The 21,138-nt window shown below is 47.1% G+C and overlaps 1 protein-coding gene across 1 annotated transcript in view; it reads right to left on the bottom strand.

The window, feature by feature from the left end:
* LOC137527192 (rho GTPase-activating protein 20-like) overlaps positions 1 to 21,138 on the bottom strand; it is a 275,894-nt gene that overhangs the window by 102,851 nt on the left and 151,905 nt on the right. The window contains exons 7-9 of the mRNA XM_068247674.1: positions 5,866 to 5,943; positions 4,268 to 4,334; positions 1,752 to 1,937 (exon numbers count right to left, since the gene is read on the bottom strand). Of these exons, the coding sequence (XP_068103775.1) occupies positions 1,752 to 1,937; positions 4,268 to 4,334; positions 5,866 to 5,943 (331 nt within the window). The remainder of the gene's footprint in view (positions 1 to 1,751; positions 1,938 to 4,267; positions 4,335 to 5,865; positions 5,944 to 21,138) is intronic.

Raw genomic sequence — 21,138 nt, 5'->3', positions numbered from 1 at the left:
GAAATTGTCCTTAGACCATCTCTATGAGGTATAGATGTAAAAAGTGACTCTACATCGAGCGAGACCAATAGACATTCATCTGGCACCACCACTTTGTCTATCTTGTTTAACACTTCCATTGTATCCTTTACGTATGAAGGTAGAGAGACCACCATCGGCTTCAATTTTTTCTCCACATACTGGGATACCCTCTCCAAAGGTCCTCCATTGGCCGAAATTATAGGCCTATCCGGAGGGTTAACCAGATTTTTATGTGTCTTGGGGATGATATAGAAGGTTGGAATATTAACATCCTTGATCTCCATATGTCTGTATTCCCTTTCCAACAGGATTCCCTCAACAAAACCCCATGACAACTTCATATTAACATCCAACACTAACTGAGTAAAAGGGTTTCCCCCAACTTTTTTGTAGCATTGAACATCCGATAGCTGCAGGGGACTGGTGGAAGCCCCAGGTGAGTAAAACTAATTTTTTTAGCTAGCCTTAAGTGTCCCTTTAAGCCTTCAGGAAACAGGACTGAGTTTGGCCAAGTTGATGGTGGACTAGCTCAGAGAAGTTCTTTTGCATAGATAAACATCTCAAGTTTTTTGTTAACTCTCCCTGTACTAGAAAACAATAGGAGACTCTTTTCTTTGCTATTAATATTGTATTTATTATCTGCACAACACATACAGTTCATTATCGCATACGTTTATTTTCGCTTTAGAATTGCTTTTAGGAGCTCAGCTTTATGATTACTGCACCGACTCCTTAGAAAAAAAGATTCTCTAATTATGTAGATTTCCTTTAAGTGGACTTGGACAACTAAGTGCTAGCAGATCCTTTAGATTAGGGGCCCTTTTGAATATAAAGCCCCATCTACACGATACGATTCTTTGTGTGTTTCGATTACGATTCTATTTACGATCCGATTAAATCCGACATGTTCGATCGGGATTCAATTCGATTTGCCATTGCAGAACAATGGCAAATCAAATTGAACCGAATCGAACCCCGATCAGACATGTCGAATTTAATCGGATCGTAAATAGAATTGTAATCGAATCGCACAAAGAATCGTATCGTGTAGATGGGGCTTTAAGGTTACTTTGTCGAGAACTATAGTCTGTAAAGATCTGTCAGACCTTAGTGAATGCCAATTCTTTTTTTTAGTGTTTCATTCTGTTTCACTGAATAATCAGAAATTAAAGGTAGACAAAAGTTATTGGGCCATATGCAATTCACTTTTTCTCCTAAGTTTTCTCCTATGTAATACATTAAATATAACTTTTTAGCACTCTGCAATTGAAAAAGTACTAAAAAGTATGTGAAAAAGTACTGTCAAAATTATTTTGACAGTATATACTGTATTTTCTTGATTGCTGGTGGCTTTAAAGGCACTTTGTTGCTAAAATACCACCTAGGAGAAAACTTGGGAGAAAAAGTGAATATCCGTTAGCCAGGAACATCAAAAATAGTATACAGTGACACATAATAACAGTCTAACATCCAAAATCACCAAGAGGATGACAAGAGGGCAACAGCAGGGTTTGATGGGGGGACAAGGAGACCTAAGCAGAAGAGTAGGAATAGGTAAGGAGACAGAAGAACTGAGTGGAAAAGTGGTAGAGCTGAGAGGATGAGAGGGGTAGCAAGGACAGCTGAAGGGAGCTGCTGGGAGATCTCAGGGGCAGCAACAATTAAAGATTAAAAAGTGAATTTCACTGAATTAAACACAATACAAGGATGAAGGATCAGTTAATACTAACCTTTTTTCAAATCCAGGGAACTTTGAGGTCGAAGCTTAATGATGAATTGGCATTGACTTTCATATGGGAGCTGTTGATTGAAGCCATCTGTACTTGGCTCTAATAAAAGGTTATTGTTGCTTCTTCTAGGTATATCGATGGATTCCCGGAGACTGTTCATTGCAATACTGTAAAGGTATTCATGACCTGATAAGACACACGTTACTGTAACTACAGCAGGACCCATTAAAAGGATTGGTGAGGATTAGTATAGTATAAGCTCAAAGTGAGCATACCTGTTAGAATGGAATAAAGGAAATGTATATCTTTGGTGTGTAGTTATTACATAGTAAAATATATAAGTTATTGTTATTTTTTATGATATGATAAATTAATATTTCATATTGTTTTTTCACTTTGCACGCAAGCTGGCATACAGGGGATCAGCTAGTTAAATCCAATATGAAGCATTTATAAAAAGAGCACTCTATTTATAAATATAGCACTATGGGGTTCATTCACTATAACAAATAGCATGCCTTATCAGAGTTAATGTGTCTTATCAGAGTTAACATGCCTTGTCAGAGTTAACATGCCCAATCAGAGTGGCATAGCGAGCGCTACAAACTTATGCCCGCTGCCTGTCAATAGGCTGCCTGTCAAGTTTCCTGTCAAGTGACAGGGAGCCTATTGGGCCAATCAAAGTGCGAGGATAATGTCCTTTAAAGTGATTGGACCGCAGGGGCTATGAGCAGGAGGGAGAGAGTCCTCCCTCTCTCCCTCCTGCCCATAGCCCCTGCCGTCCAATCACTTTAAAGGAGAGAGGGAGGAGGGAGAGAGGGAGGAGGGAGAGAGGGAGAGAGGAAGGAGGGAGAGAGGGAGAGAGGGAGGAGGGAGGAGGGAGAGAGGGAGAGAGGTAGGAGGGAGAGAGGGAAAGAGGTAGGAGGGAGAGAGGGAGAGAGGGAGGAGATAGGAGGGAGAGAGGGAGGAGGGAGAGAGGGAGAGAGGGAGAGAGGGAGGAGGGAGAGAGCGATAGAGGGAGGAGGGAGAGAGGGAGGAGAGGGAGAGGGAGAGAGGGAGGAGGGAGAGAGGGATTCCTGATGTCATAAAGCAGTGTAGGCCTGCAATTGAACATTCAATGAGATTTCTGACCTTAAAACACTGCTTTGTATTAAATGCAGATTTTTTTCTGGGACTTTTGATGTGTATTTCACTCAACCATGTCTTCCTCCAGGTATTAGACCCCTTGAAACATTCTATCATTTTTCCAGTCAGCAGAAAATTTTCAAAGTTTTTAAGTTCACCTCCCCATTGAAGTCTATTGCGGTTCGCGAAAGTTCGCGTGAACCGAACCTTCCGCGAAAGTTCGCGAACGGTGTTCGCAAACCGAAAATCGGAGGTTCGTGACATCTCTACCTATTAGTCCCGGCGGGTGAGCGGATGGGCAGCGGCTGCACTCTGAGACATGCTGTCTCCTTCCCACTCTATGACCCGGCGTGTCATGTGTAAACACGCGCTGGATCATAGAGTGGGAGGGAGACAGCATATCTCAGAGTGCAGCCGCTGCCTGCCCGCTCACCTGCCGGGACTAATAGGTAATTATAGCTGCTATTATACTTGCAGGGCCTAGCAGAGCAGAGGGGTAATAGCGGCTACAGTTTGCCCTAGGGCCCCTTAAACCGGCCCTGTTCCCATTATGATCAGTCACGACAGATGTGATTATGCTGAGTCTTTGCCTGCAGTCCAGTTGATCCTGCAGCTAATCTGAGCAGACCCCTGGCATATGCAGAAAAAGAGCTGCGATCTGCCATGTGCCCCACCTCCAATGTGCAAAGTGCTTGGTAACCATATACTAACCCCCACCCTGCCCCTGTGTGCCGCCCAGACCAGAATGTATGGTGCCCTCTGTGTATGCCCCACCTCCTGAGTGTCACCATTAGGATATAAAGAGCAGTGCATGCTTATTTCGCTCACTGTTATGTGCTGCGTTGGGATCCCTCTGTTTGGCCTATCAGTAGCAGTCTCATTGCTATGACTCCTGCAGTGACATATATACGTGATGAGAGACATCACTGGAGGGCTTCATCATAGCAATGAGACTGCTAATGACAGACAAAACAGAGGGTTCCCAACACAGTGCAGAACAGAACAGTGGCCAACAAATGTAGTGATCAAACACTCTGCATATGGCGGGAGGAAAGGGGGTACATGGTCACCCATGCACAACCCTTTTTTCTGAAAATTCAGGGAGCCAAAGGTCTGCCCCACATTCCCTGTCTGGTGGAGTGGGAGGGATAACGCAGGCACCAAATGTGCCAGGGGGAGTTGGCAAGTGTCCATCAGTGCCCAGCTGTTTTTTTTACATTACGGGCGGGAAACAATAATTATAATAACTTGAGTATAAACCGAGAGCCCCACTTTTTTGGCATTAAAAACTCAGATTATACATGAGTGTATACAGTATATTTTCATAAATGTTATCATATTTAAATAAAAAAATGGTGACAGACACAAGCTTTGAAAATGGAAAATCTTACCAAAAAGAGGATACGGAGACTCATCCTTTGCAGACATTACCCACAGATGGTAGTCACCAGATCTGCCCTGAATAAATTCACAACAAAATGTAGTTATGACTTAACATTCACTCAATAGCTTTTCATCTACATGAGCAATAATACTGCTAATGTGAGATTAGCAAGATAACATCATGTTGTTAAACTGTATGATAAATTCAAAAAGTACAAATACAGTAATAGAGAAATCAAATGGGCACATGGACATGGGAACTTACAAGATCATAAATATATCTACTAATACTGTTTTTTGGTAATCTTAAAGTCACATAAAAATGTATGAAAGAAAAGGTGAGCCCCACTGGGTTGTCCTCATTGAGCTAAGAATTTTACAACCATATTCCAGCCTCTGCATTAGTTTAGACTTTAGAGAAAGAGTGTGGCTTTGGCAGGAAGTAGGCTTGCACTTTCAATGTACCAAAGTCCAGCACAGGCACAGGACTCACTGTCACTGCAACTTGAGAAGGAAGTTGGTTGGTTGTCATCGAGAAAGCTTTACTATTAACTCTGTTTTTTTTTTTTTTTTTTAGCAAACTGTATATTAACCACAAGGTGCAGTTGACCATTTTTAAAGGGTCAGACACAATAATACACTTTTAAAGTCACACACTTGTATACTGAATATGGATGTGACTAGAAAACACCCAAACAGGCTATCTTACAGTTATTGTAAGATAGCCTGTTTGGGTGTTTTCTAGTCACATCCTTTATTCATATGTTGCATGACAATTCATTAGAATGCTTAATGTTACTTTTACTGTTATTGTTGTTGTTACTATTATTACTATTATTATTATCATCACTATGAGTGTCATCTAGATATGATGTTTTTACTTGAGTGAAGATTTGATGTAATTTGTTCGTGATTTGTCCTGGACTCTTTATACTTGAGTGTGAGCTGGTACCTTGTGTTATACCATCATAACTTATTGTATGCTAGACCTAAGTATCATCTCATCTTGGTGGCTGCACATCGAGAGTCATAAGTCATATGCTGAATTATGTTTTATGTATATGTTAAACATTTTTTGGGGGATGCTATATTAACTACTTGCCGACCCAGGACTGCCTAACGCCTTTTAGCGTAAGGTCCTGCGGGCCTCTTTTGCAGGAGATCGTGCGTGCATTCCTGCTTGGATGGCGGAGCTCCGCTCTGCCTTCAGTCTCTAAGAGGCGATCGCTGCTAGGAGACTGTTAGATGGCAAAATCGCTGTCTATAAACATAGTACAGCGCTGCGATCTAAGGCAGCACTGGGACACAGGAGAGGGGTGAAGGGGTTTAACACTGTGGTCCTCAAGTGGTTAAGACACTGTATTAATGTTGTTTTTATCTTGCCCGCCAAATTTTGCATGATGAAGCGGGCAGTGGACCCATGAAATGCATTGCAATCCCCCCTATTTTTCAGAGTAATAAAACAATAATTTTTTTATTGGAATCTGTCAAGTCATCTTTGTGGAGGTAAGTCCACCACTACCCCTCCAGCACTTCAGATTTGCTTTATATATGTAAGTATAAAATATAATATTGAAAAGGTGTAGTCAACATTCTGTTCACTTACCGGGAGTCCAAGCTGTTGAGACACCGCTTGAGACACTTTTTCTGCAGTATCCATGTTAGACACAGAGACTGTGGTATTCTGAAGAGATCAGAAACAAAAAAATCAGTTGACATTAATATGAACATAAATAATATTCAGGTTGGTGTACTTCAAGAGTGTAGTCAGTGGAGGTGGGGTCATGCTAATCTATTACAGATAAATAATAAGTTACAAAAGTAAGCATGTTTGTACAACATAACTGGACCAATCAAGCTATCACTCATTAATCTCAACTCATAGTAAGTCAATTCTCAATTAATACTTAATTCTCAACTTATCAGTGCTCTATTTCTTAAAACAGCAGGCCTTAATTTTTACATTAAGGGCCATATTCCATTGCTGAACTCACAAGCACTAAGTGCTAGCAAGTTCATAAATTAGGCGATGCTCCCATCACCTAATCCAATTCAGTTTAACACCCCCCAGGTAGAAAAGAACTCGCTTGGGCGATATTATCACCCAGCGAGTTCTTTTCACTCTATCCTATAATGTTTTTCATGCTTCCGAGAAGCGATGCAGACATGAGCATTAGCTTAGACCTGCAAACCAACTAACGTACATCGTCCCTGCTACATCTGTCCCCAGAGCACCCCGTCAGGTCGCCACAGATCCCCGAAGCCTCCCACAGCTGTGCTGGTCTCCCTCTAGTAATTAGCATACTGCTGAATAACTTCCGCCGCAAGTGCCGCTCAGTAATTACAGTGTACTCTCACTGTAATTACTATGCATCCAAGCCCCGGCAAAGCATTTTCATTGGCTCAGACAGTGGACCAATGGGGAGCCCCGGTGGGAACTTCAAGATGTTTTGCCGGGGCTCAGATACACAGTAAATACAGTGAGAATACACTGTAGTCACTAAGCGGCACTTGCGGCAGAAGTTATTCAGCGGTATGCTAATCGCTAGAGGGAGACTGGCGCAGCAGTGGGGGGCTTTAGGGATCTGTGGTGACCCAACGGGAGACCCTCAGATGCAGCGGCGGTAGATGGCGGCGATGTTTGATGGGTGCACACGCATCTCTGGGGAGCAAGGCTAGGGTGCTAAAGGACAGCACAACAGAGTAAAGCCTCGCTCCCCATTGCCCGGTGAAAGGGAGCATTGCTCAGGCTCAATGCTCCCTAATGATATGCAAAGGAAACCAGCGGTAATCCTTGCTCGATGGCAAGGTGATAAGTAGCTCGTATCTGCAAGCTACTTGCCACCTGGAATAGGATATGGCCCAAAGTGTCTGTGGGGAATCATGTCAAATGAATTTACAGAACCCCAAAACGCAATATCTCCCACCACTACTTTGTCTTTATACGTGCTAACATCTTCCTAAAAACCAAGTGAGTTTTTTAAGAACATCTGTATTTAATAAATCCATATTTGCTATCTCTAAGGATATTATTTTCTAAACATTTCTATGCAGCTACTATAGCTTTCTTAAAATACTTTCTATACTTTCTGGATGAACTTGACAGATTAAAGTTTTTTTTCAACCCAAATAACTATGTAACTATAGAGTGTATGCAATAAACTGCATTAATCAGAATTACATGCATAAAGTCGTATAGTCCTATAAAGTTGTTATGAGTAGAACGTAATGCATTGCATGTAATGTATTGCATTGTGCTCTCCTCATTGTGCAGTAAGACTTTACGCATGTAGTTTTGCATACACCCCTGTGTAACGTCCTGCCTGAAGACCATAGTCCTTCTTTACATATTGCTATTACATTAGTCCATTAATACCAATTAATACAAGATTGGGCGCCCTATAGCAGCAATGTAATGCACAAATTACGTCTCCCTCCGAGTTGCGACAACTTGAAGGGGAATAGTATTTAATGCCGCCGGGGAGTTTTGCGGTAGCGAGTAGTGTTGGGCGAACACCTAGATGTTCGGGTTCGCGAACGTTCGCCGAACATCGCCGCGATGTTCGGGTGTTCACGCCGAACTCCGAACATAATGGAAGTCAATGGGGACCCGAACTTTCGTGCTTTTTAAAGCTTCCTTACATGCTACATACCCCAAATTTGCAGGGTATGTGCACCTTGGGAGTGGGTACAAGAGGAAAAAAAATATTTGAAAAAGAGCTTATAGTTTTTGAGAAAATTGATTGTAAAGTTTCAAAGGAAAAACTGTCTTTTAAATGTGGAAAATGTCATGTTTCTTTGCACAGGTAACATGCTTTTTGTCGCCATGCAGTCATACATGTAATACAGAGAAGAGGTTCCAGGAAAAGGGACCGGTAACGCTAACCCAGCACCAGCAGCAGCAGACATGATGGAACAGGAGGAGGCGCAGGAGGAGAAGGCCACGCTTTGAGACACAACAACCCAGGCCTTGCATGAGGACAAGAAGCGTGCGGATAGCATGCTTTTTACCGCCATGCAGTCATAAATGTAATAAAGATAAGTGGTTCAATACACAGGGACCACGCGGCAACGATAACCCAGCAGCAGCAGACGTGATGGAGCAGGAGGAGGCGCAGGAGGAGAAGGCCACGCTTTGTGAGACACAACAACCCAGGACAAGAAGCGTGCGGATAGCATGCTTTTTACCGCCATGCAGTCATAAATGTAATAAAGATAAGAGGTTCCATAAACAGGGACCGTCACCGGCAACGCTAACCCAGCAGCAGCAGCAGCAGCAGCAGCAGACGTGATGGAACAGGAGGAGGCGCAGGAGGAGAAGGCCACGCTTTTTGAGACACAACAACACAGGCCTTGCATGAGGACAAGAAGCATGCGGATAGCATGCTTTGTACCGCCATGCAGTCATAAATGTAATAAAGATAAGAGGTTCCATAAACAGGGACCGGCAACGCTAACCCAGCAGCAGCAGCACACGTGATGGAACAGGAGCAGGCGCAGGAGGAGAAGGCCATGCTTTTTGAGACACAACAACACAGGCCTTGCATGAGGACAAAAAGCGTGCGGATATAGCAGCAAAGCTTTTTGCCGCCATGCAGTCATAAATGTAATACAGATGAGAGGTTCAATAAACAGGGACCGGAAACGCTAAACCATCCCAGATGTTCATTGGTCATGTTACTTGGTTGGGGTCCTGGAGTGTTGCGTAGTCGTTTCCAATCCAGGATTGATTCATTTTAATTTGAGTCAGACGGTCTGCATTTTCTGTGGAGAGGCGGATACGCCAATCTGTGGCGATGCCTCCGGCAGCACTGAAACAGCGTTCCGACATAACGCTGGCTGCCGGGCAAGCCAGCACCTCTATTGCGTACATTGCCAGTTCGTGCCAGGTGTCTAGCTTCATGCCCGGTTTCAGGTCCAGCGGTGCCAGCCACAAATCCGTCTGTTCCTTTATTCCCCTCCAAATTTCCTCCCCTGTGTGCTGCTTATCCCCAAGGCAGATCAGCTTCAGCAACGCTTGCTGACGCATGCCAACAGCTGTGCTGCATTGCTTCCACGATCCTACTGCTGCTGGTGCTGGGTTAGCGTTTCCGGATGAGGTACAGCTTTGAGATGCGTTGGAGGAGAAGGAGTCAGAGAGGTAGGTGCTGCTGTTGTTATCCAGTGGGAGGGACGGCGGTGCAGCTGTTTGCGGCGTGGGCAACACCCGCGCCGTAGCAGGTGAGGAATCGCTGCCAGGCTCCACAAGGTTCACCCAGTGCGCGGTAAGGGAGATGTATCGACCCTGGCCGAACGCACTCGTCCAGGTGTCAGTGGTGAGGTGAACCTTGCAGGCAACGGCATTCTTCAAGCTTCGGGTTATTTTGCTGACCACTAGAGTTGGGCCGAACCTCCGATTTTAGGTTCGCGAACCTGGTTCGCGAACTTCCGCGGAAGGTTCGGTTCGCGTTACAGTTCGCGAACCGCAATAGACTTCAATGGGGATGCAAACTTTGAAAAAAAATAATAATTATGCTGGCCACAAAAGTGATGGAAAAGATGTTTCAAGGGGTCTAACACCTGGAGGGGGGCATGGCGGAGTGGGAAACATGCCAAAAGTCCCCGGGAAAAATCTGGATTTGACGCAAAGCAGCGTTTTAAGGGCAGAAATCACATTGAATGCTAAATGACAGGCCTAAAGTGCTTTCAAACATCTTGCATGTGTATACATCAATCAGGTAGTGTAATTAAGGTACTGCTTCACACTGACACACCAAACTCACCGTGTAACGCAGCGCAAACAGCTGTTTGTGTAGTGACGGCCGTGCTGGACTGGTGCGCACCATGGCGAGAGTGCAGGTTTTGCAGTGGCGGGTTCACTAAACAGAACAGGTATACAGTGGCGGGTTCACTAAACAGAACAGGTATACAGTGGCGGGTTCACAGAACAGGTATGCAGTGGCAGGTTCACTGAACACAACAGGTATGCAGTGGCAGGTTCACTGAACTGGTATACAGTGGCGGGTCCACTGAACAGAACAGGTATGCAGTGGCGGGTTCACTAAACAGAACAGGTATACAGTGGCGGGTTCACTAAACAGAACAGGTATGCAGTGGCGGGTTCACTGAACAGGTATACAGTGGCGGGTCCACTGAACAGAACAGGTATGCAGTGGCGGGTTCACTGAACAGGTATGCAGTGGTGGGTTCACAGAACAGGTATGCAGTGGTGGGTTCACAGCACAGGTATGCAGTGGTGGGTTCAATGAACAGGTATACAGTGGCGGGTCCACTGAACAGAACAGGTATGCAGTGGCAGGTTCACTGAACAGGTATGCAGTGGTGGGTTCACAGCACAGGTATGCAGTGGTGGGTTCACAGCACAGGTATGCAGTGGTGGGTTCACAGCACAGGTATGCAGTGGTGGGTTCACAGCACAGGTATGCAGTGGTGGGTTCACAGCACAGGTATGCAGTGGTGGGTTCACTGCACAGGTATGCAGTGGTGGGTTCACAGAACAGGTATGCAGCCAGACAGGAACAAGTTAAGCCTAACTAATCTTTCCCTGAGAGACAGTCTGCAGCAGCTCGCCCTACTCTCACTAACGCAGGCAGCACACGAGTGACCGTAATGGCCGCCGCTGCCTGCCTTATATAAGGGGGGGTGGGGCTCCAGGGGCTAGTGTAGCCTAATTGGCTACACTGGGCCTGCTGACTGTGACGTAGAGGGTCAAAGTTGACCCTCCATGTGCATTATGGGGCGAACCGAACTTCCGCAAAGGTTCGCCTGCGGGACGCGAACGCGAACCACTGAAGTTCGCATGGAACTGTTCGCAGGCGAACCGTTCGGCCCAACTCTACTGACCACGTGCTCATGCAACTCAGGCACTGCAGAGCGCGCAAAGTGGTAGCGGCTGGGAACCACGTAACGTGGGATGGCCACTGACATCATGCCCTTGAAGCTGTTTGTCTCCACCACTCGATATGGCAGCATTTCGCAGGCCAGAAGCTTGGCTATGCTGGCTGTTACTGCCACGGCCCGGGGGTCATTTGCTGGCAATTTCCTCTTGCGCTCAAACATCTCCGAGACAGACAACTGAACCGTAGGGCTGCACACCGAAGGGCTGTTGGTTGTTGTGTTTGATGAACACTGGGAGACCTCAAGAGCACTACTCCGGAAAGTGACAGTGTCAGCGTCGTCTGATGTTTGTGAATGTTGTGAACCACGCAATGGCTGGGCTACTGCTGCTGCTGAGGTGGGTCTGGTGGTGAGTCTGGTGAACCCAAGGGAGGCAGTGTTGCTGGTGGTACCCTGTCCTGCCGCGTTTGCCCACAGAGTGGGATGTTTGGATAGCATGTGGCGGCTCATGCTGGTGGTGGAGAGGTTGTTAATACTTTTCCCCCTGCTCAGGCGGGTCTTGCACACCTTGCAAATCGCCATGGTAACATCCTCAGTGCAGTCTTCAAAGAAAGCCCAGACTTTGGAGCACCTGCCTTGCTGGCGATTTCTGTTTGCGCCTCTTTTGCCTCTCACTTGAACTTCCACGCTTGTGGTGCCTGAAATTGCGCGCCGCCTACCTTGTGGCACAAGGCGAACTCGTGCAGCAGTGGGTTCTTCAACAGACTCATCTGTGCTGCTGCTACGACGGCGATGTTCTCGTTCACAAACAAAATCTGGGTCTAAGTCCACATTGTCCATACCCTCCTCTTCCATCTCCTCAAACTCGTCATATGTCATTGTGAGGGGCCGCCGCCGTGGAGTAGAGCTCCCCAGAACAACCTCTGCGCAGCTCACTCCAACGTCGTCTGGTTATCTGGCAGTTGTGTGCGTTGTGTCTCTGCCGGTTGTGTCAGCTTTGTGCCCACTGGATCCTTGTAACTGGCTGAGGACTCGGACCTCGTGCGTGATATGCTGGTGTTGCTTAACCCACTGCTGGACGCTTGAGAGGTCATCCAAGTAATTATCTGGTCCTGTTCTTTTGGATCTGTGAGGGTGGTTGTCCTGGACAACATGGGCGGTATTGAGTGGGTTTTCTTGGGTGCTCCCCTGTGGCCTGTACGTGAACCGTCAGGGGAAACACCTCTTCCCTTGCCCCTCCCTCTTTCACCGGATTTCTTCCTCATTTCACTTATCCTTAAAGTACACGCTGACTGGCAGCAGTACAGTGGCAGTACAGAAATGCTATACAGTGGTGGGTGAGCGGTGTACCACTATTGCCAGCAGCGACACAGAGCACAATGCTATACAGTGGCGGGTGAGCGGTGTACTACTGTTCCCAGCAGACACAGAGTGGCAGTAAACACAATGCTATATAGTGTGGCTGAGCCGTGTACACAGAGTGGCAGTAAACACAATGCTATATAGTCTGCTATATAGTCACCCCGAACGGGGTGATGTTCTGCAGAACCCGAACAGTGGCGAACACTGTTCGCCCAACACTACTGGGAACGCAGATTTTAGTACCTAAACACACAATACAACATGTTTTCCGGGGTCGGACTCTGAGGCACATACAGATGGTCCCAATCATCATCCTCATCATACAACTCTTCTCCTGAGTCTGACCCACCCACCACCTCTGCCACCCCAACATCCCCAGACACAGACCCCTCATCGTCCTCAACATTAACTTGGGATGCTGGCCTGAGCCAGACCTCCTCCACATCAGGCCCCATCATCTCCTCAATGGCAGCCCTCATTAATCGCTCTGGCGACGGACCGATGGACACAACGTTCTCCTCCGGGGAGGGCTGCTGCTGACCACTGGCTGCTGGGGTGGATGTTATAGCTTGCGTGGGGCGTTGGCTGTTGCTGTTGTTGGGAGTGCTGCTCACAGCGGAGGTCTCTGAGGAACTCATGGTGAGCTCATATAGTAGTTGGCGGTGAGTGGAGTATCACTGATCCCAGCAATATACACACTGACTGGCAGAGTACGCAATGCTATATAGTGTGGCTGAGCGGTGTACACAGAGTGGCAGTAAACACAATGCTATATAGTCTGGCTGAGCGGTGTACACAGAGTGGCAGTACACAGAATGCTATATAGTCTGGCTGAGCGGTGTACACAGAGTGGCAGTACACACAATGCTATATAGTCTGGCTGAGCCATGTACACAGAGTGGCAGTAAACAATGCTATATAGTGTGGCTGAGCCGTGTACACAGAGTGGCAGTAAACAATGCTATATAGTCTGGCTGAGCGGTGTACACAGAGTGGCAGTACACACAATGCTATATAGTCTGGCTGAGCGGTGTACACAGAGTGGCAGTAAACAATGCTATATAGTGTGGCTGAGCCGTGTACACAGAGTGGCAGTAAACAATGCTATATAGTGTGGCTGAGCGGTGTACACAGAGTGGCAGTAAACAATGCTATATAGTGTGGCTGAGCCGTGTACACAGAGTGGCAGTAAACAATGCTATATAGTCTGGCTGAGCGGTGTACACAGAGTGGCAGTAAACAATGCTATATAGTCTGGCTGAGCGGTGTACACAGAGTGGCAGTACACACAATGCTATATAGTCTGGCTGAGCGGTGTACACAGAGTGGCAGTAAACAATGCTATATAGTGTGGCTGAGCGGTGTGCACAGAGTGGCAGTAAACACAATGCTATATAGTCTGGCTGAGCGGTGTACACAGAGTGGCAGTACACACAATGCTATATAGTCTGGCTGAGCGGTGTACACAGAGTGGCAGTACACACAATGCTATATAGTCTGGCTGAGCCGTGTACACAGAGTGGCAGTACACACAATGCTATATAGTCTGGCTGAGCCGTGTACACAGAGTGGCAGTACACACAATGCTCTATAGTCTGGCTGAGCCGTGTACACAGAGTGGCAGTACACACAATGCTATATAGTCTGGCTGAGCCGTGTACACAGAGTGGCAGTAAACACAATGCTATATAGTCTGGCTGAGCCGTGTACACAGAGTGGCAGTAAACACAATGCTATATATAGTGTGGCTGAGCGAGCGGTGTACTACTGTTCCCAGCAGCGACACACAATGACTGGGGGGACCCTGGCTAGCATGGCTGGAGCGCAAACTACCCTGCCTGCCTACCCAAAGCTAAACCCACAGACAAATGGCGAAGATATGACGTGGTTCGGGTATTTATTTACCCGAACCACGTGACCGTTCGGCCAATCAGAGCGCGTTCGGGTCCGAACCACGTGACCCGTTCGGCCAATCACAGCGCTAGCCGAACGTTCAGGGAACGTTCGGCCATGCGCTCTTAGTTCGGCCATGCGGCCGAACAGTTTGGCCGAGCACCATCAGGTGTTCGGCCGAACTCGAACATCACCCGAACAGGGTGATGTTCTGCAGAACCCGAACAGTGGCGAACACTGTTCGCCCAACACTAGTAGCGAGGAGAGCCATCATTCTGAGCCATCAGAACTGCCCGGCGCCATAACAATATGTACTCTTGTTTAGCAGCTGTCAAATAACACAGTATTCACAGAGACCCAGGAGCCAAAACTTGTTTTTTTTTTTTTTGTTTCTTTTTACAAATTTCCAACCTGTGAGAACCTCCAAACAATTGATTTTATGGAGATATTGATTGTTTACTAATTTGCAATTGCGCACAAAAACGCTAGCGCGGCCGTGATATGAGTTACCACGGTTTAGTCAATCAAGCTCTATGTGTGAGCGAAACAAATTAACACTGTTTCTTAAAGACACAACCATTTCAGATAAAAAAATATGAGCAAATGGCCTATCAAAACATTCAACATGTGGCCATCATTAGAACCTTTTAATGGTGATCCTCATATAACTGGAAATATAATCTTATCAATGTCTAGGTAACTCTAGGCATATACTAGTAGATGTGGTAAAAGATTGATATCTACTGTACCTTGTATTGATTATTTACCAGCACTGCATATTAGATCAGATCTCAGGAGAAATCTTATCTCATTAGCACAACTGCAGCCACAAGCTTTGTACTGCTAATGCCAGCTTTGTCCCATACCTCTTTCCCAGCAGCACCACCAGTGGCACATTTGCAGTTCACCCTTTCAATTGTCTAATCTATTCAACAAATCTTCTTAAATCTACTTCTGTATGCCCACCTTAATGTAAGGAGTAGGACCAGCAGTTTGGATGTAGTTGAGACATATTGGTCAGGTCCACTTTTATATTACCAAGATAATGTAAAAGTGAATTGTATCACCATACTGTCGTATAGTGTTTGGTCAATATGAGACACAGGGCACCTGCTTCAATTTCAGCTATTTCTAGCATTTGAAACTAGTAATAATCTGCCACATGCTAATATGTTCTCATGTGATTCAATTGTAAAATAGCACCATTTGCCAATAGAGATGGCCCGAACGGTTCGCACGCAAACTTATTAGCGCAAACTTTGTGGTGAACTGCGAACTGTATGCGAGTTCGACCCGCCCTCTATACTACATCATTAGGGTCAACTCTGACCCTTTACATCACAGTCAGCATGCACTTGGTAGCCAATCAGGCTACACTCCCTCCTGGAGCCCCCCCCCCCCTTCCTTATAAAACAGAGGCAGCATCAGCCATTTCACTCACTCGTGTGGCTGCAGTAATTAGAGAAGGGAGAGAACCTGGCTGCTGACATAGGGAAAGCTTAGTTAGGCTCTTGTGTTTGGCTTGGTAGGTTGCTCCTTCTTGCTGATCTTATTGCTAAAAAGCACTCCTCATCCTCGACAGCTCTTTTTGAGAGCTAATGTTGTTCTTGTGATCTATTTTTTTGTGTGTGTGTGTGTGTGTGTCATAGACACTTGTGTTGCATATACAGCCCAGTCAGTCAGTCGCAGCTGCTGGTGGAATTGGCCCCTTGGTAATTCCTACTGTGCCACTGCCAGGCCCAGCACATTCAGTGACCACCTGTGTGTGTGACAGCTGCACATTTGTAATACCAATCACTGCATACCCACCTGTTCAGTGCACTTACCTACGTGAGCGCACGCAGTGTTACTGCACCTGTTCACGGTATCTGTGTGTGTGACAGCTGAACATTTGTAATACCAATCACTGCATACCCACCTGTTCAGTGCACCTACATGAGCGCACGCAGTTTTATATATCACCAGTTGCTGCACCTGTTCACGGTACCTGTGTATGTGACAGCTGCACATTTGTAATACCAATCACTGCATATCCACCTGTTCAGTGCACCTACCTACCTATGTGAGCGCACGCAGTGTTATATACCAGTCAGTCACTGTACCTGTTCACGGTACCTGTGTGTGTGACTGCTGCACATTGTATTGATACCAGTCACTGCATACCTGTTCACTGCACCTGTGTGACTGCACATTGTATTAGTCAAGTCAGTGCATACCTTTCACTTCATCCCCCCAGTATGGGCAAAACAGGCAGAGGCAGGTCTGTTTGAGGTTGTGCTGTCGTGATTTTGTGCGGCCCTGGACCAAAGTACAGTGTTCAGAAGGTGCGTGCCATCAACCCCCAAGATTGTCAGGACGTAGTTGACTATTTAACACAGAACACCTCATCTTCCTCAGCCTCCGCACAGAACCGTGACATATCTTCCTCCTCCTGCTGTGATTCTGGCACCCCACTTAACACTCAGTCGGCCGTCACCACCAAAGTGCCATCGCCCCAGGGCTCAGCAGTGTGGAAATTTTTGTGTGTGTCTGCCTCAGATGAGAGCAATGCCATCTGTACTCTCTACCACCAAAAATTGAGCTGTGGAAAGTAGAGATGGCCCAAACGGTTCGCCGGCGAACGGTTCCCGGCTAACTTATGGCGGTTCGCGTTTGCCATCTAAGGCAAACTTTTGCGGAAGTTTGGTTTGCCCCTATAGTGCACCAACAGAATCAACTTTGACCCTCTACATCGCAGTCAGCAGGCACATTGTAGCCTCCTGTGCCTGCAGTAGTGAGAGAAGGGACAGCTGCTGGCAAACTCTCATAGGGAAAGATTAGTTAGGCTCTTGTAGGCTTCTTAGCTTGCTCCTGGCTGATTCTTATTGCTAAAATAGTACCCCACAACAGCTCTTTTGAGAGCTAATCTTGTTCTTGTGATCTATTTTTTTTTCTGTGTGTCCCACTGACACTTGTGTTGCATAGACAGCCTTGCTAATTCATACTGTGTGTGTGCCACTGCCAGGCCCAGCACATTCAGTGACTACCTGTGTGACAGGTGCACATTGTAATACCCATTACTGCATATACCTACCTACCTGTTGTTCAGTGCACCCAGCTACCTAAGTGAGCGCACTTAGTGTCACTGTGCCTGTCCACTACTTGTCTGTGTGACAGGTGCACATTGTAATACCCATTACTGCATATACCTACCTACCTGTTGATTCATTTCACATATACAGCAGGGTCTCAAAAGTCCTCCTGTATTGTTATTTTTGGTCACTACCTCAGGACGTGCATGCCATGCCTGCTGCCTTCCTTGGATGTGTGGTGGTAGCCGTTTCTTAGGCTCCCACTCCGGACCGGAATAGAATCCTGATTCCCCGGCAATTACCCGCCGTGGTCACTCACAATGGCAGACTTGCCCTCCATAACAGATTCTTGCCTCCTTGAGGAGGTGAAGAACCTGGTGAGTCGCAGTGAAGGCACCATCAGACTTGCCCTTCATAACAGATTCTCGTTAAAGGATTTAAAGTTTATTCATTTCACATACTGTATACAGCAGGGCCTCGAAAGTCCTCCTGTATTGGTATTTTTGGTCACTACCTCGGGACGTGCATGCAATGCCTGCTGCCTTCCTTGGATGTGCGGGGGTGGTAGCTGTTTCTTAGGCTCCCACTCCAGACCGGAATCGAACCCTGATTCCCCGGCCATTACCCCTGGTCACTCACAATGGCAGACTTGCCCTCCATACAGGGCCGGCCCTAGACTTTTTGCCGCCTGAGGCAAATTTAGAAAAATTGCCGCCGCGCTGGAGGGGGTAGCAGGCGGGGACCGCTCACCTCTTCCGGTTACAGCGTGCGCTCCACTGACGTCACTTCCTGCACCGCTGCCCACTGAATTGTAAGTGGGCGGCGGTGCAGGAAGTGACGTCAGTGGAGCGCACGCTGTAAGCGGAAGAGGTGAGCGGTCCCTGCCCGTCCCTCTTACTATCGGCAGCTACGGAGCTATTTAACGCAGGAGGTGGAGCGCAGATCGGGGGACCCAGGCGAGGGAGGGGGGGTCCGACCCCCCCTCCCCACCACTAGGCCCAATCCCCCCTTCCTGCCCGCTACCCCCTCCAGCTCGGCGGCCGGCCCCCCGCACCCACGGACGGGCGGTTGCCGCCCCCCAAGAAGTGACGCCTGAGGCAAAAGTTTCACCCCGCCTCATGAGCGGGCCGGCCCTGCCTCCATAACAGATTCTTGATGCAGGTACTGAACAGCAAGCAGAGCAAGTATTTACAAAAATAGATGTAAGCTTTAACAATGGTAGAGAAAGAACCATCAAAAGTTGATAAGGCAGTCAGACATTACCTGACATCACTGAGTGAGGAAGAGCAATCTGGCCAGGGTGCGCACCAGTCCAGCACGGCCGTCAATACACAAACAGCTGTTTGCGGTGCATTACACAGTGAGTTTGGTGTGTCAGTGTGAAGCAGTACTCTAATTACACTCCCTGATTTATGTATACACATGCAAGATGTTTTAAAGCACTTTAGGCCTGTAATTTAGCATTCAATGTGATTTCTGCCCTTAAAATGCTGGTTTGCGTCCAATCCAGATTTTTCCCTGGGACTTTTGGCATGTATCCCACTCCGCCATGCCCTCCTCCAGGTGTTAGACCCCTTGAAACATCTTTTCCATCACTTTTCTGGCCAGCATAATTTTTTCTAGTTTTCCAAGTTCGCCTCCCCATTGAAGTCTATTGCGGTTCGTGGAAGTTCGCGCAAACCAAATATTTTGCGGAAGTTCGGGCCATCTCTAGTGGAAAGACTAAGACCCGCATAGGGACAACTTCCTTAAGAAGGCACATGACGACAAAGCACAAACTGCAATGGGATGACCACAAACTGCAATGGGATGAAAAGCAGCACACAAAAGCAAAGCCATACACCGCCGTGGAAGATACCAGGCCACAATTTTTCTCAAAAAAGGCAATACCTAAACTGTACCGTGATGTTGAAAGGCAAGTGGTGTCATCTCTGGCACACAGCGTTGGGTCAAGGGTCCATCTGACCACGTGGTCTGCAAAGCACGGTCAGGCCTGCCCGAAGACTAAGTCAGTCCTCACACACAGCATCTCTGCCTGCACACCGTGTGACCGCCTGCCCCAAGACTAAGTTGCTCCCCACACAGCATCTCTGCCTGCAGGCCGCTTGACGTCCTTCTCTGCCACCACCAACAGGGTCCAGGGCTCCAGGCGGATTCCTGAATTTTTAAGGCTGCTGCTAGCAGCGGCCGATATAACAATTTTTCTGTTGTGTGTACATGCCTGCCTAATTTTTCTGGCTGCACTGCAGCTGCAGCAATAAAACAAAAGGCATGTACATGTGTCAATTCCCCTTCGTGATCGTTACCTTGCCGCGGTGAAGGGGCTTGTGTATCACAATGAAGCAATGACCGCCGGCTATATGAGTGTCTTGGGGGGGGGGGGGCACTCCTCCCATCGCTCCACCAGGGCGGCTCCCCTCCGTGAATCCCTCCACTGGCTTCCAATCCAGTCCAGAATCAGATTCAAGATATTGTGTCTGACCTACAAATCTATCCACAAAACCTGTCCAACCTACATTTCTGATCTTACTCAGAGATACACACCAAGCCGCTCACTCCGCTCCTCCAATGAACTTCGCCTGACCGTCCCCCGCATCACCCAGTCCCATGCACGCCTCCAAGACTTCTCAAGAGCCGCTCCGACACTATGGAACTCCCTACCTCCACCCATTAGGGCAGCCCCCTCCTTCAACACCTTCAAGAAGGCCCTCAAAACTCACATTTTCACTCTTGCCTACTACCCCTCACAATTGCTCTAAACCCACAGCCGAACTCTGGTCCCCTACCTCTCGTGTCCCTACCTCTCCCTCTAGATTGTAAGCCTTTGGGCAGGGTCCTCACTCCTTTTGTGTCCTACCTGATCATGCACCTCCATTACTGTGCACCCATGCTATGCATTTGAGTGAACCTAACTTGCCTAACTCCATGCTCCCATCCAGTGACTGACTAAGCATTACCTTGTACTCATACTGTGCTGTGTGATCTGGTTTTCTTGTATTCCTGTATTGTCATATTGCTGTTTGTCACCCCTAAATATTGTCTGTAACCTAAATTAATGTCCAGCGCTGCGTAATATGTTGGCGCTTTATAAATACAACAAGTAAATAAATAAATAAATAAGATAATAAGGTCGTTGCTTCATTGTGGACAGACCAAATTTGATCAGCTGGACAGTCACTGTTGTTCTGTCATTGAGCTACCTCAGCCCGGCGACCATATGGGCTTGAAAACAGCCATGGCCTGCACTCTCGCCATGGTGCGCACCAGTCCAGCACGGCCGTCACTATACAAACAGCTGTTTGCGGTGCGTTACACAGTGAGTTTGGTCTGTCAGTGTTAAGCAGTACACTAATTACACTCCCTGATTGATGTATACACATGCAAGATGTTTTAAAGCACTTTAGGCCTCCAATTTAATTTCTGCCCTTAAAACGCTGCTGTGTGTCAAATCCAGATTTTTCCCTAGGACTTTTGGTGTGTATCCCACTCCCCCATGCAAAAACTCAGATGTTAGACCCCTTGAAACATCTTTTCCATCACTTTTGTGGCCAGCATAAATGTTTCTAATTTTCGAAGTTCGCCTCCCTATTGAAGTCTATTGTGGTTCGTGGAACTTTGCGCGAACCAAACTTTTTGCGGAGGTTCGAGCCATCGAAAATCGGAGGTTCGAGCCATCTAAAGATTCGAGCCAAGCTAAAATAATCGCACAGGAGATG

This window comes from Hyperolius riggenbachi, chromosome 8, assembly GCF_040937935.1.
Source record: "Hyperolius riggenbachi isolate aHypRig1 chromosome 8, aHypRig1.pri, whole genome shotgun sequence".
NCBI classification, from domain to species: domain Eukaryota; kingdom Metazoa; phylum Chordata; class Amphibia; order Anura; family Hyperoliidae; genus Hyperolius; species Hyperolius riggenbachi.
This window is presented reverse-complemented; position numbering and strand designations above follow the sequence as displayed.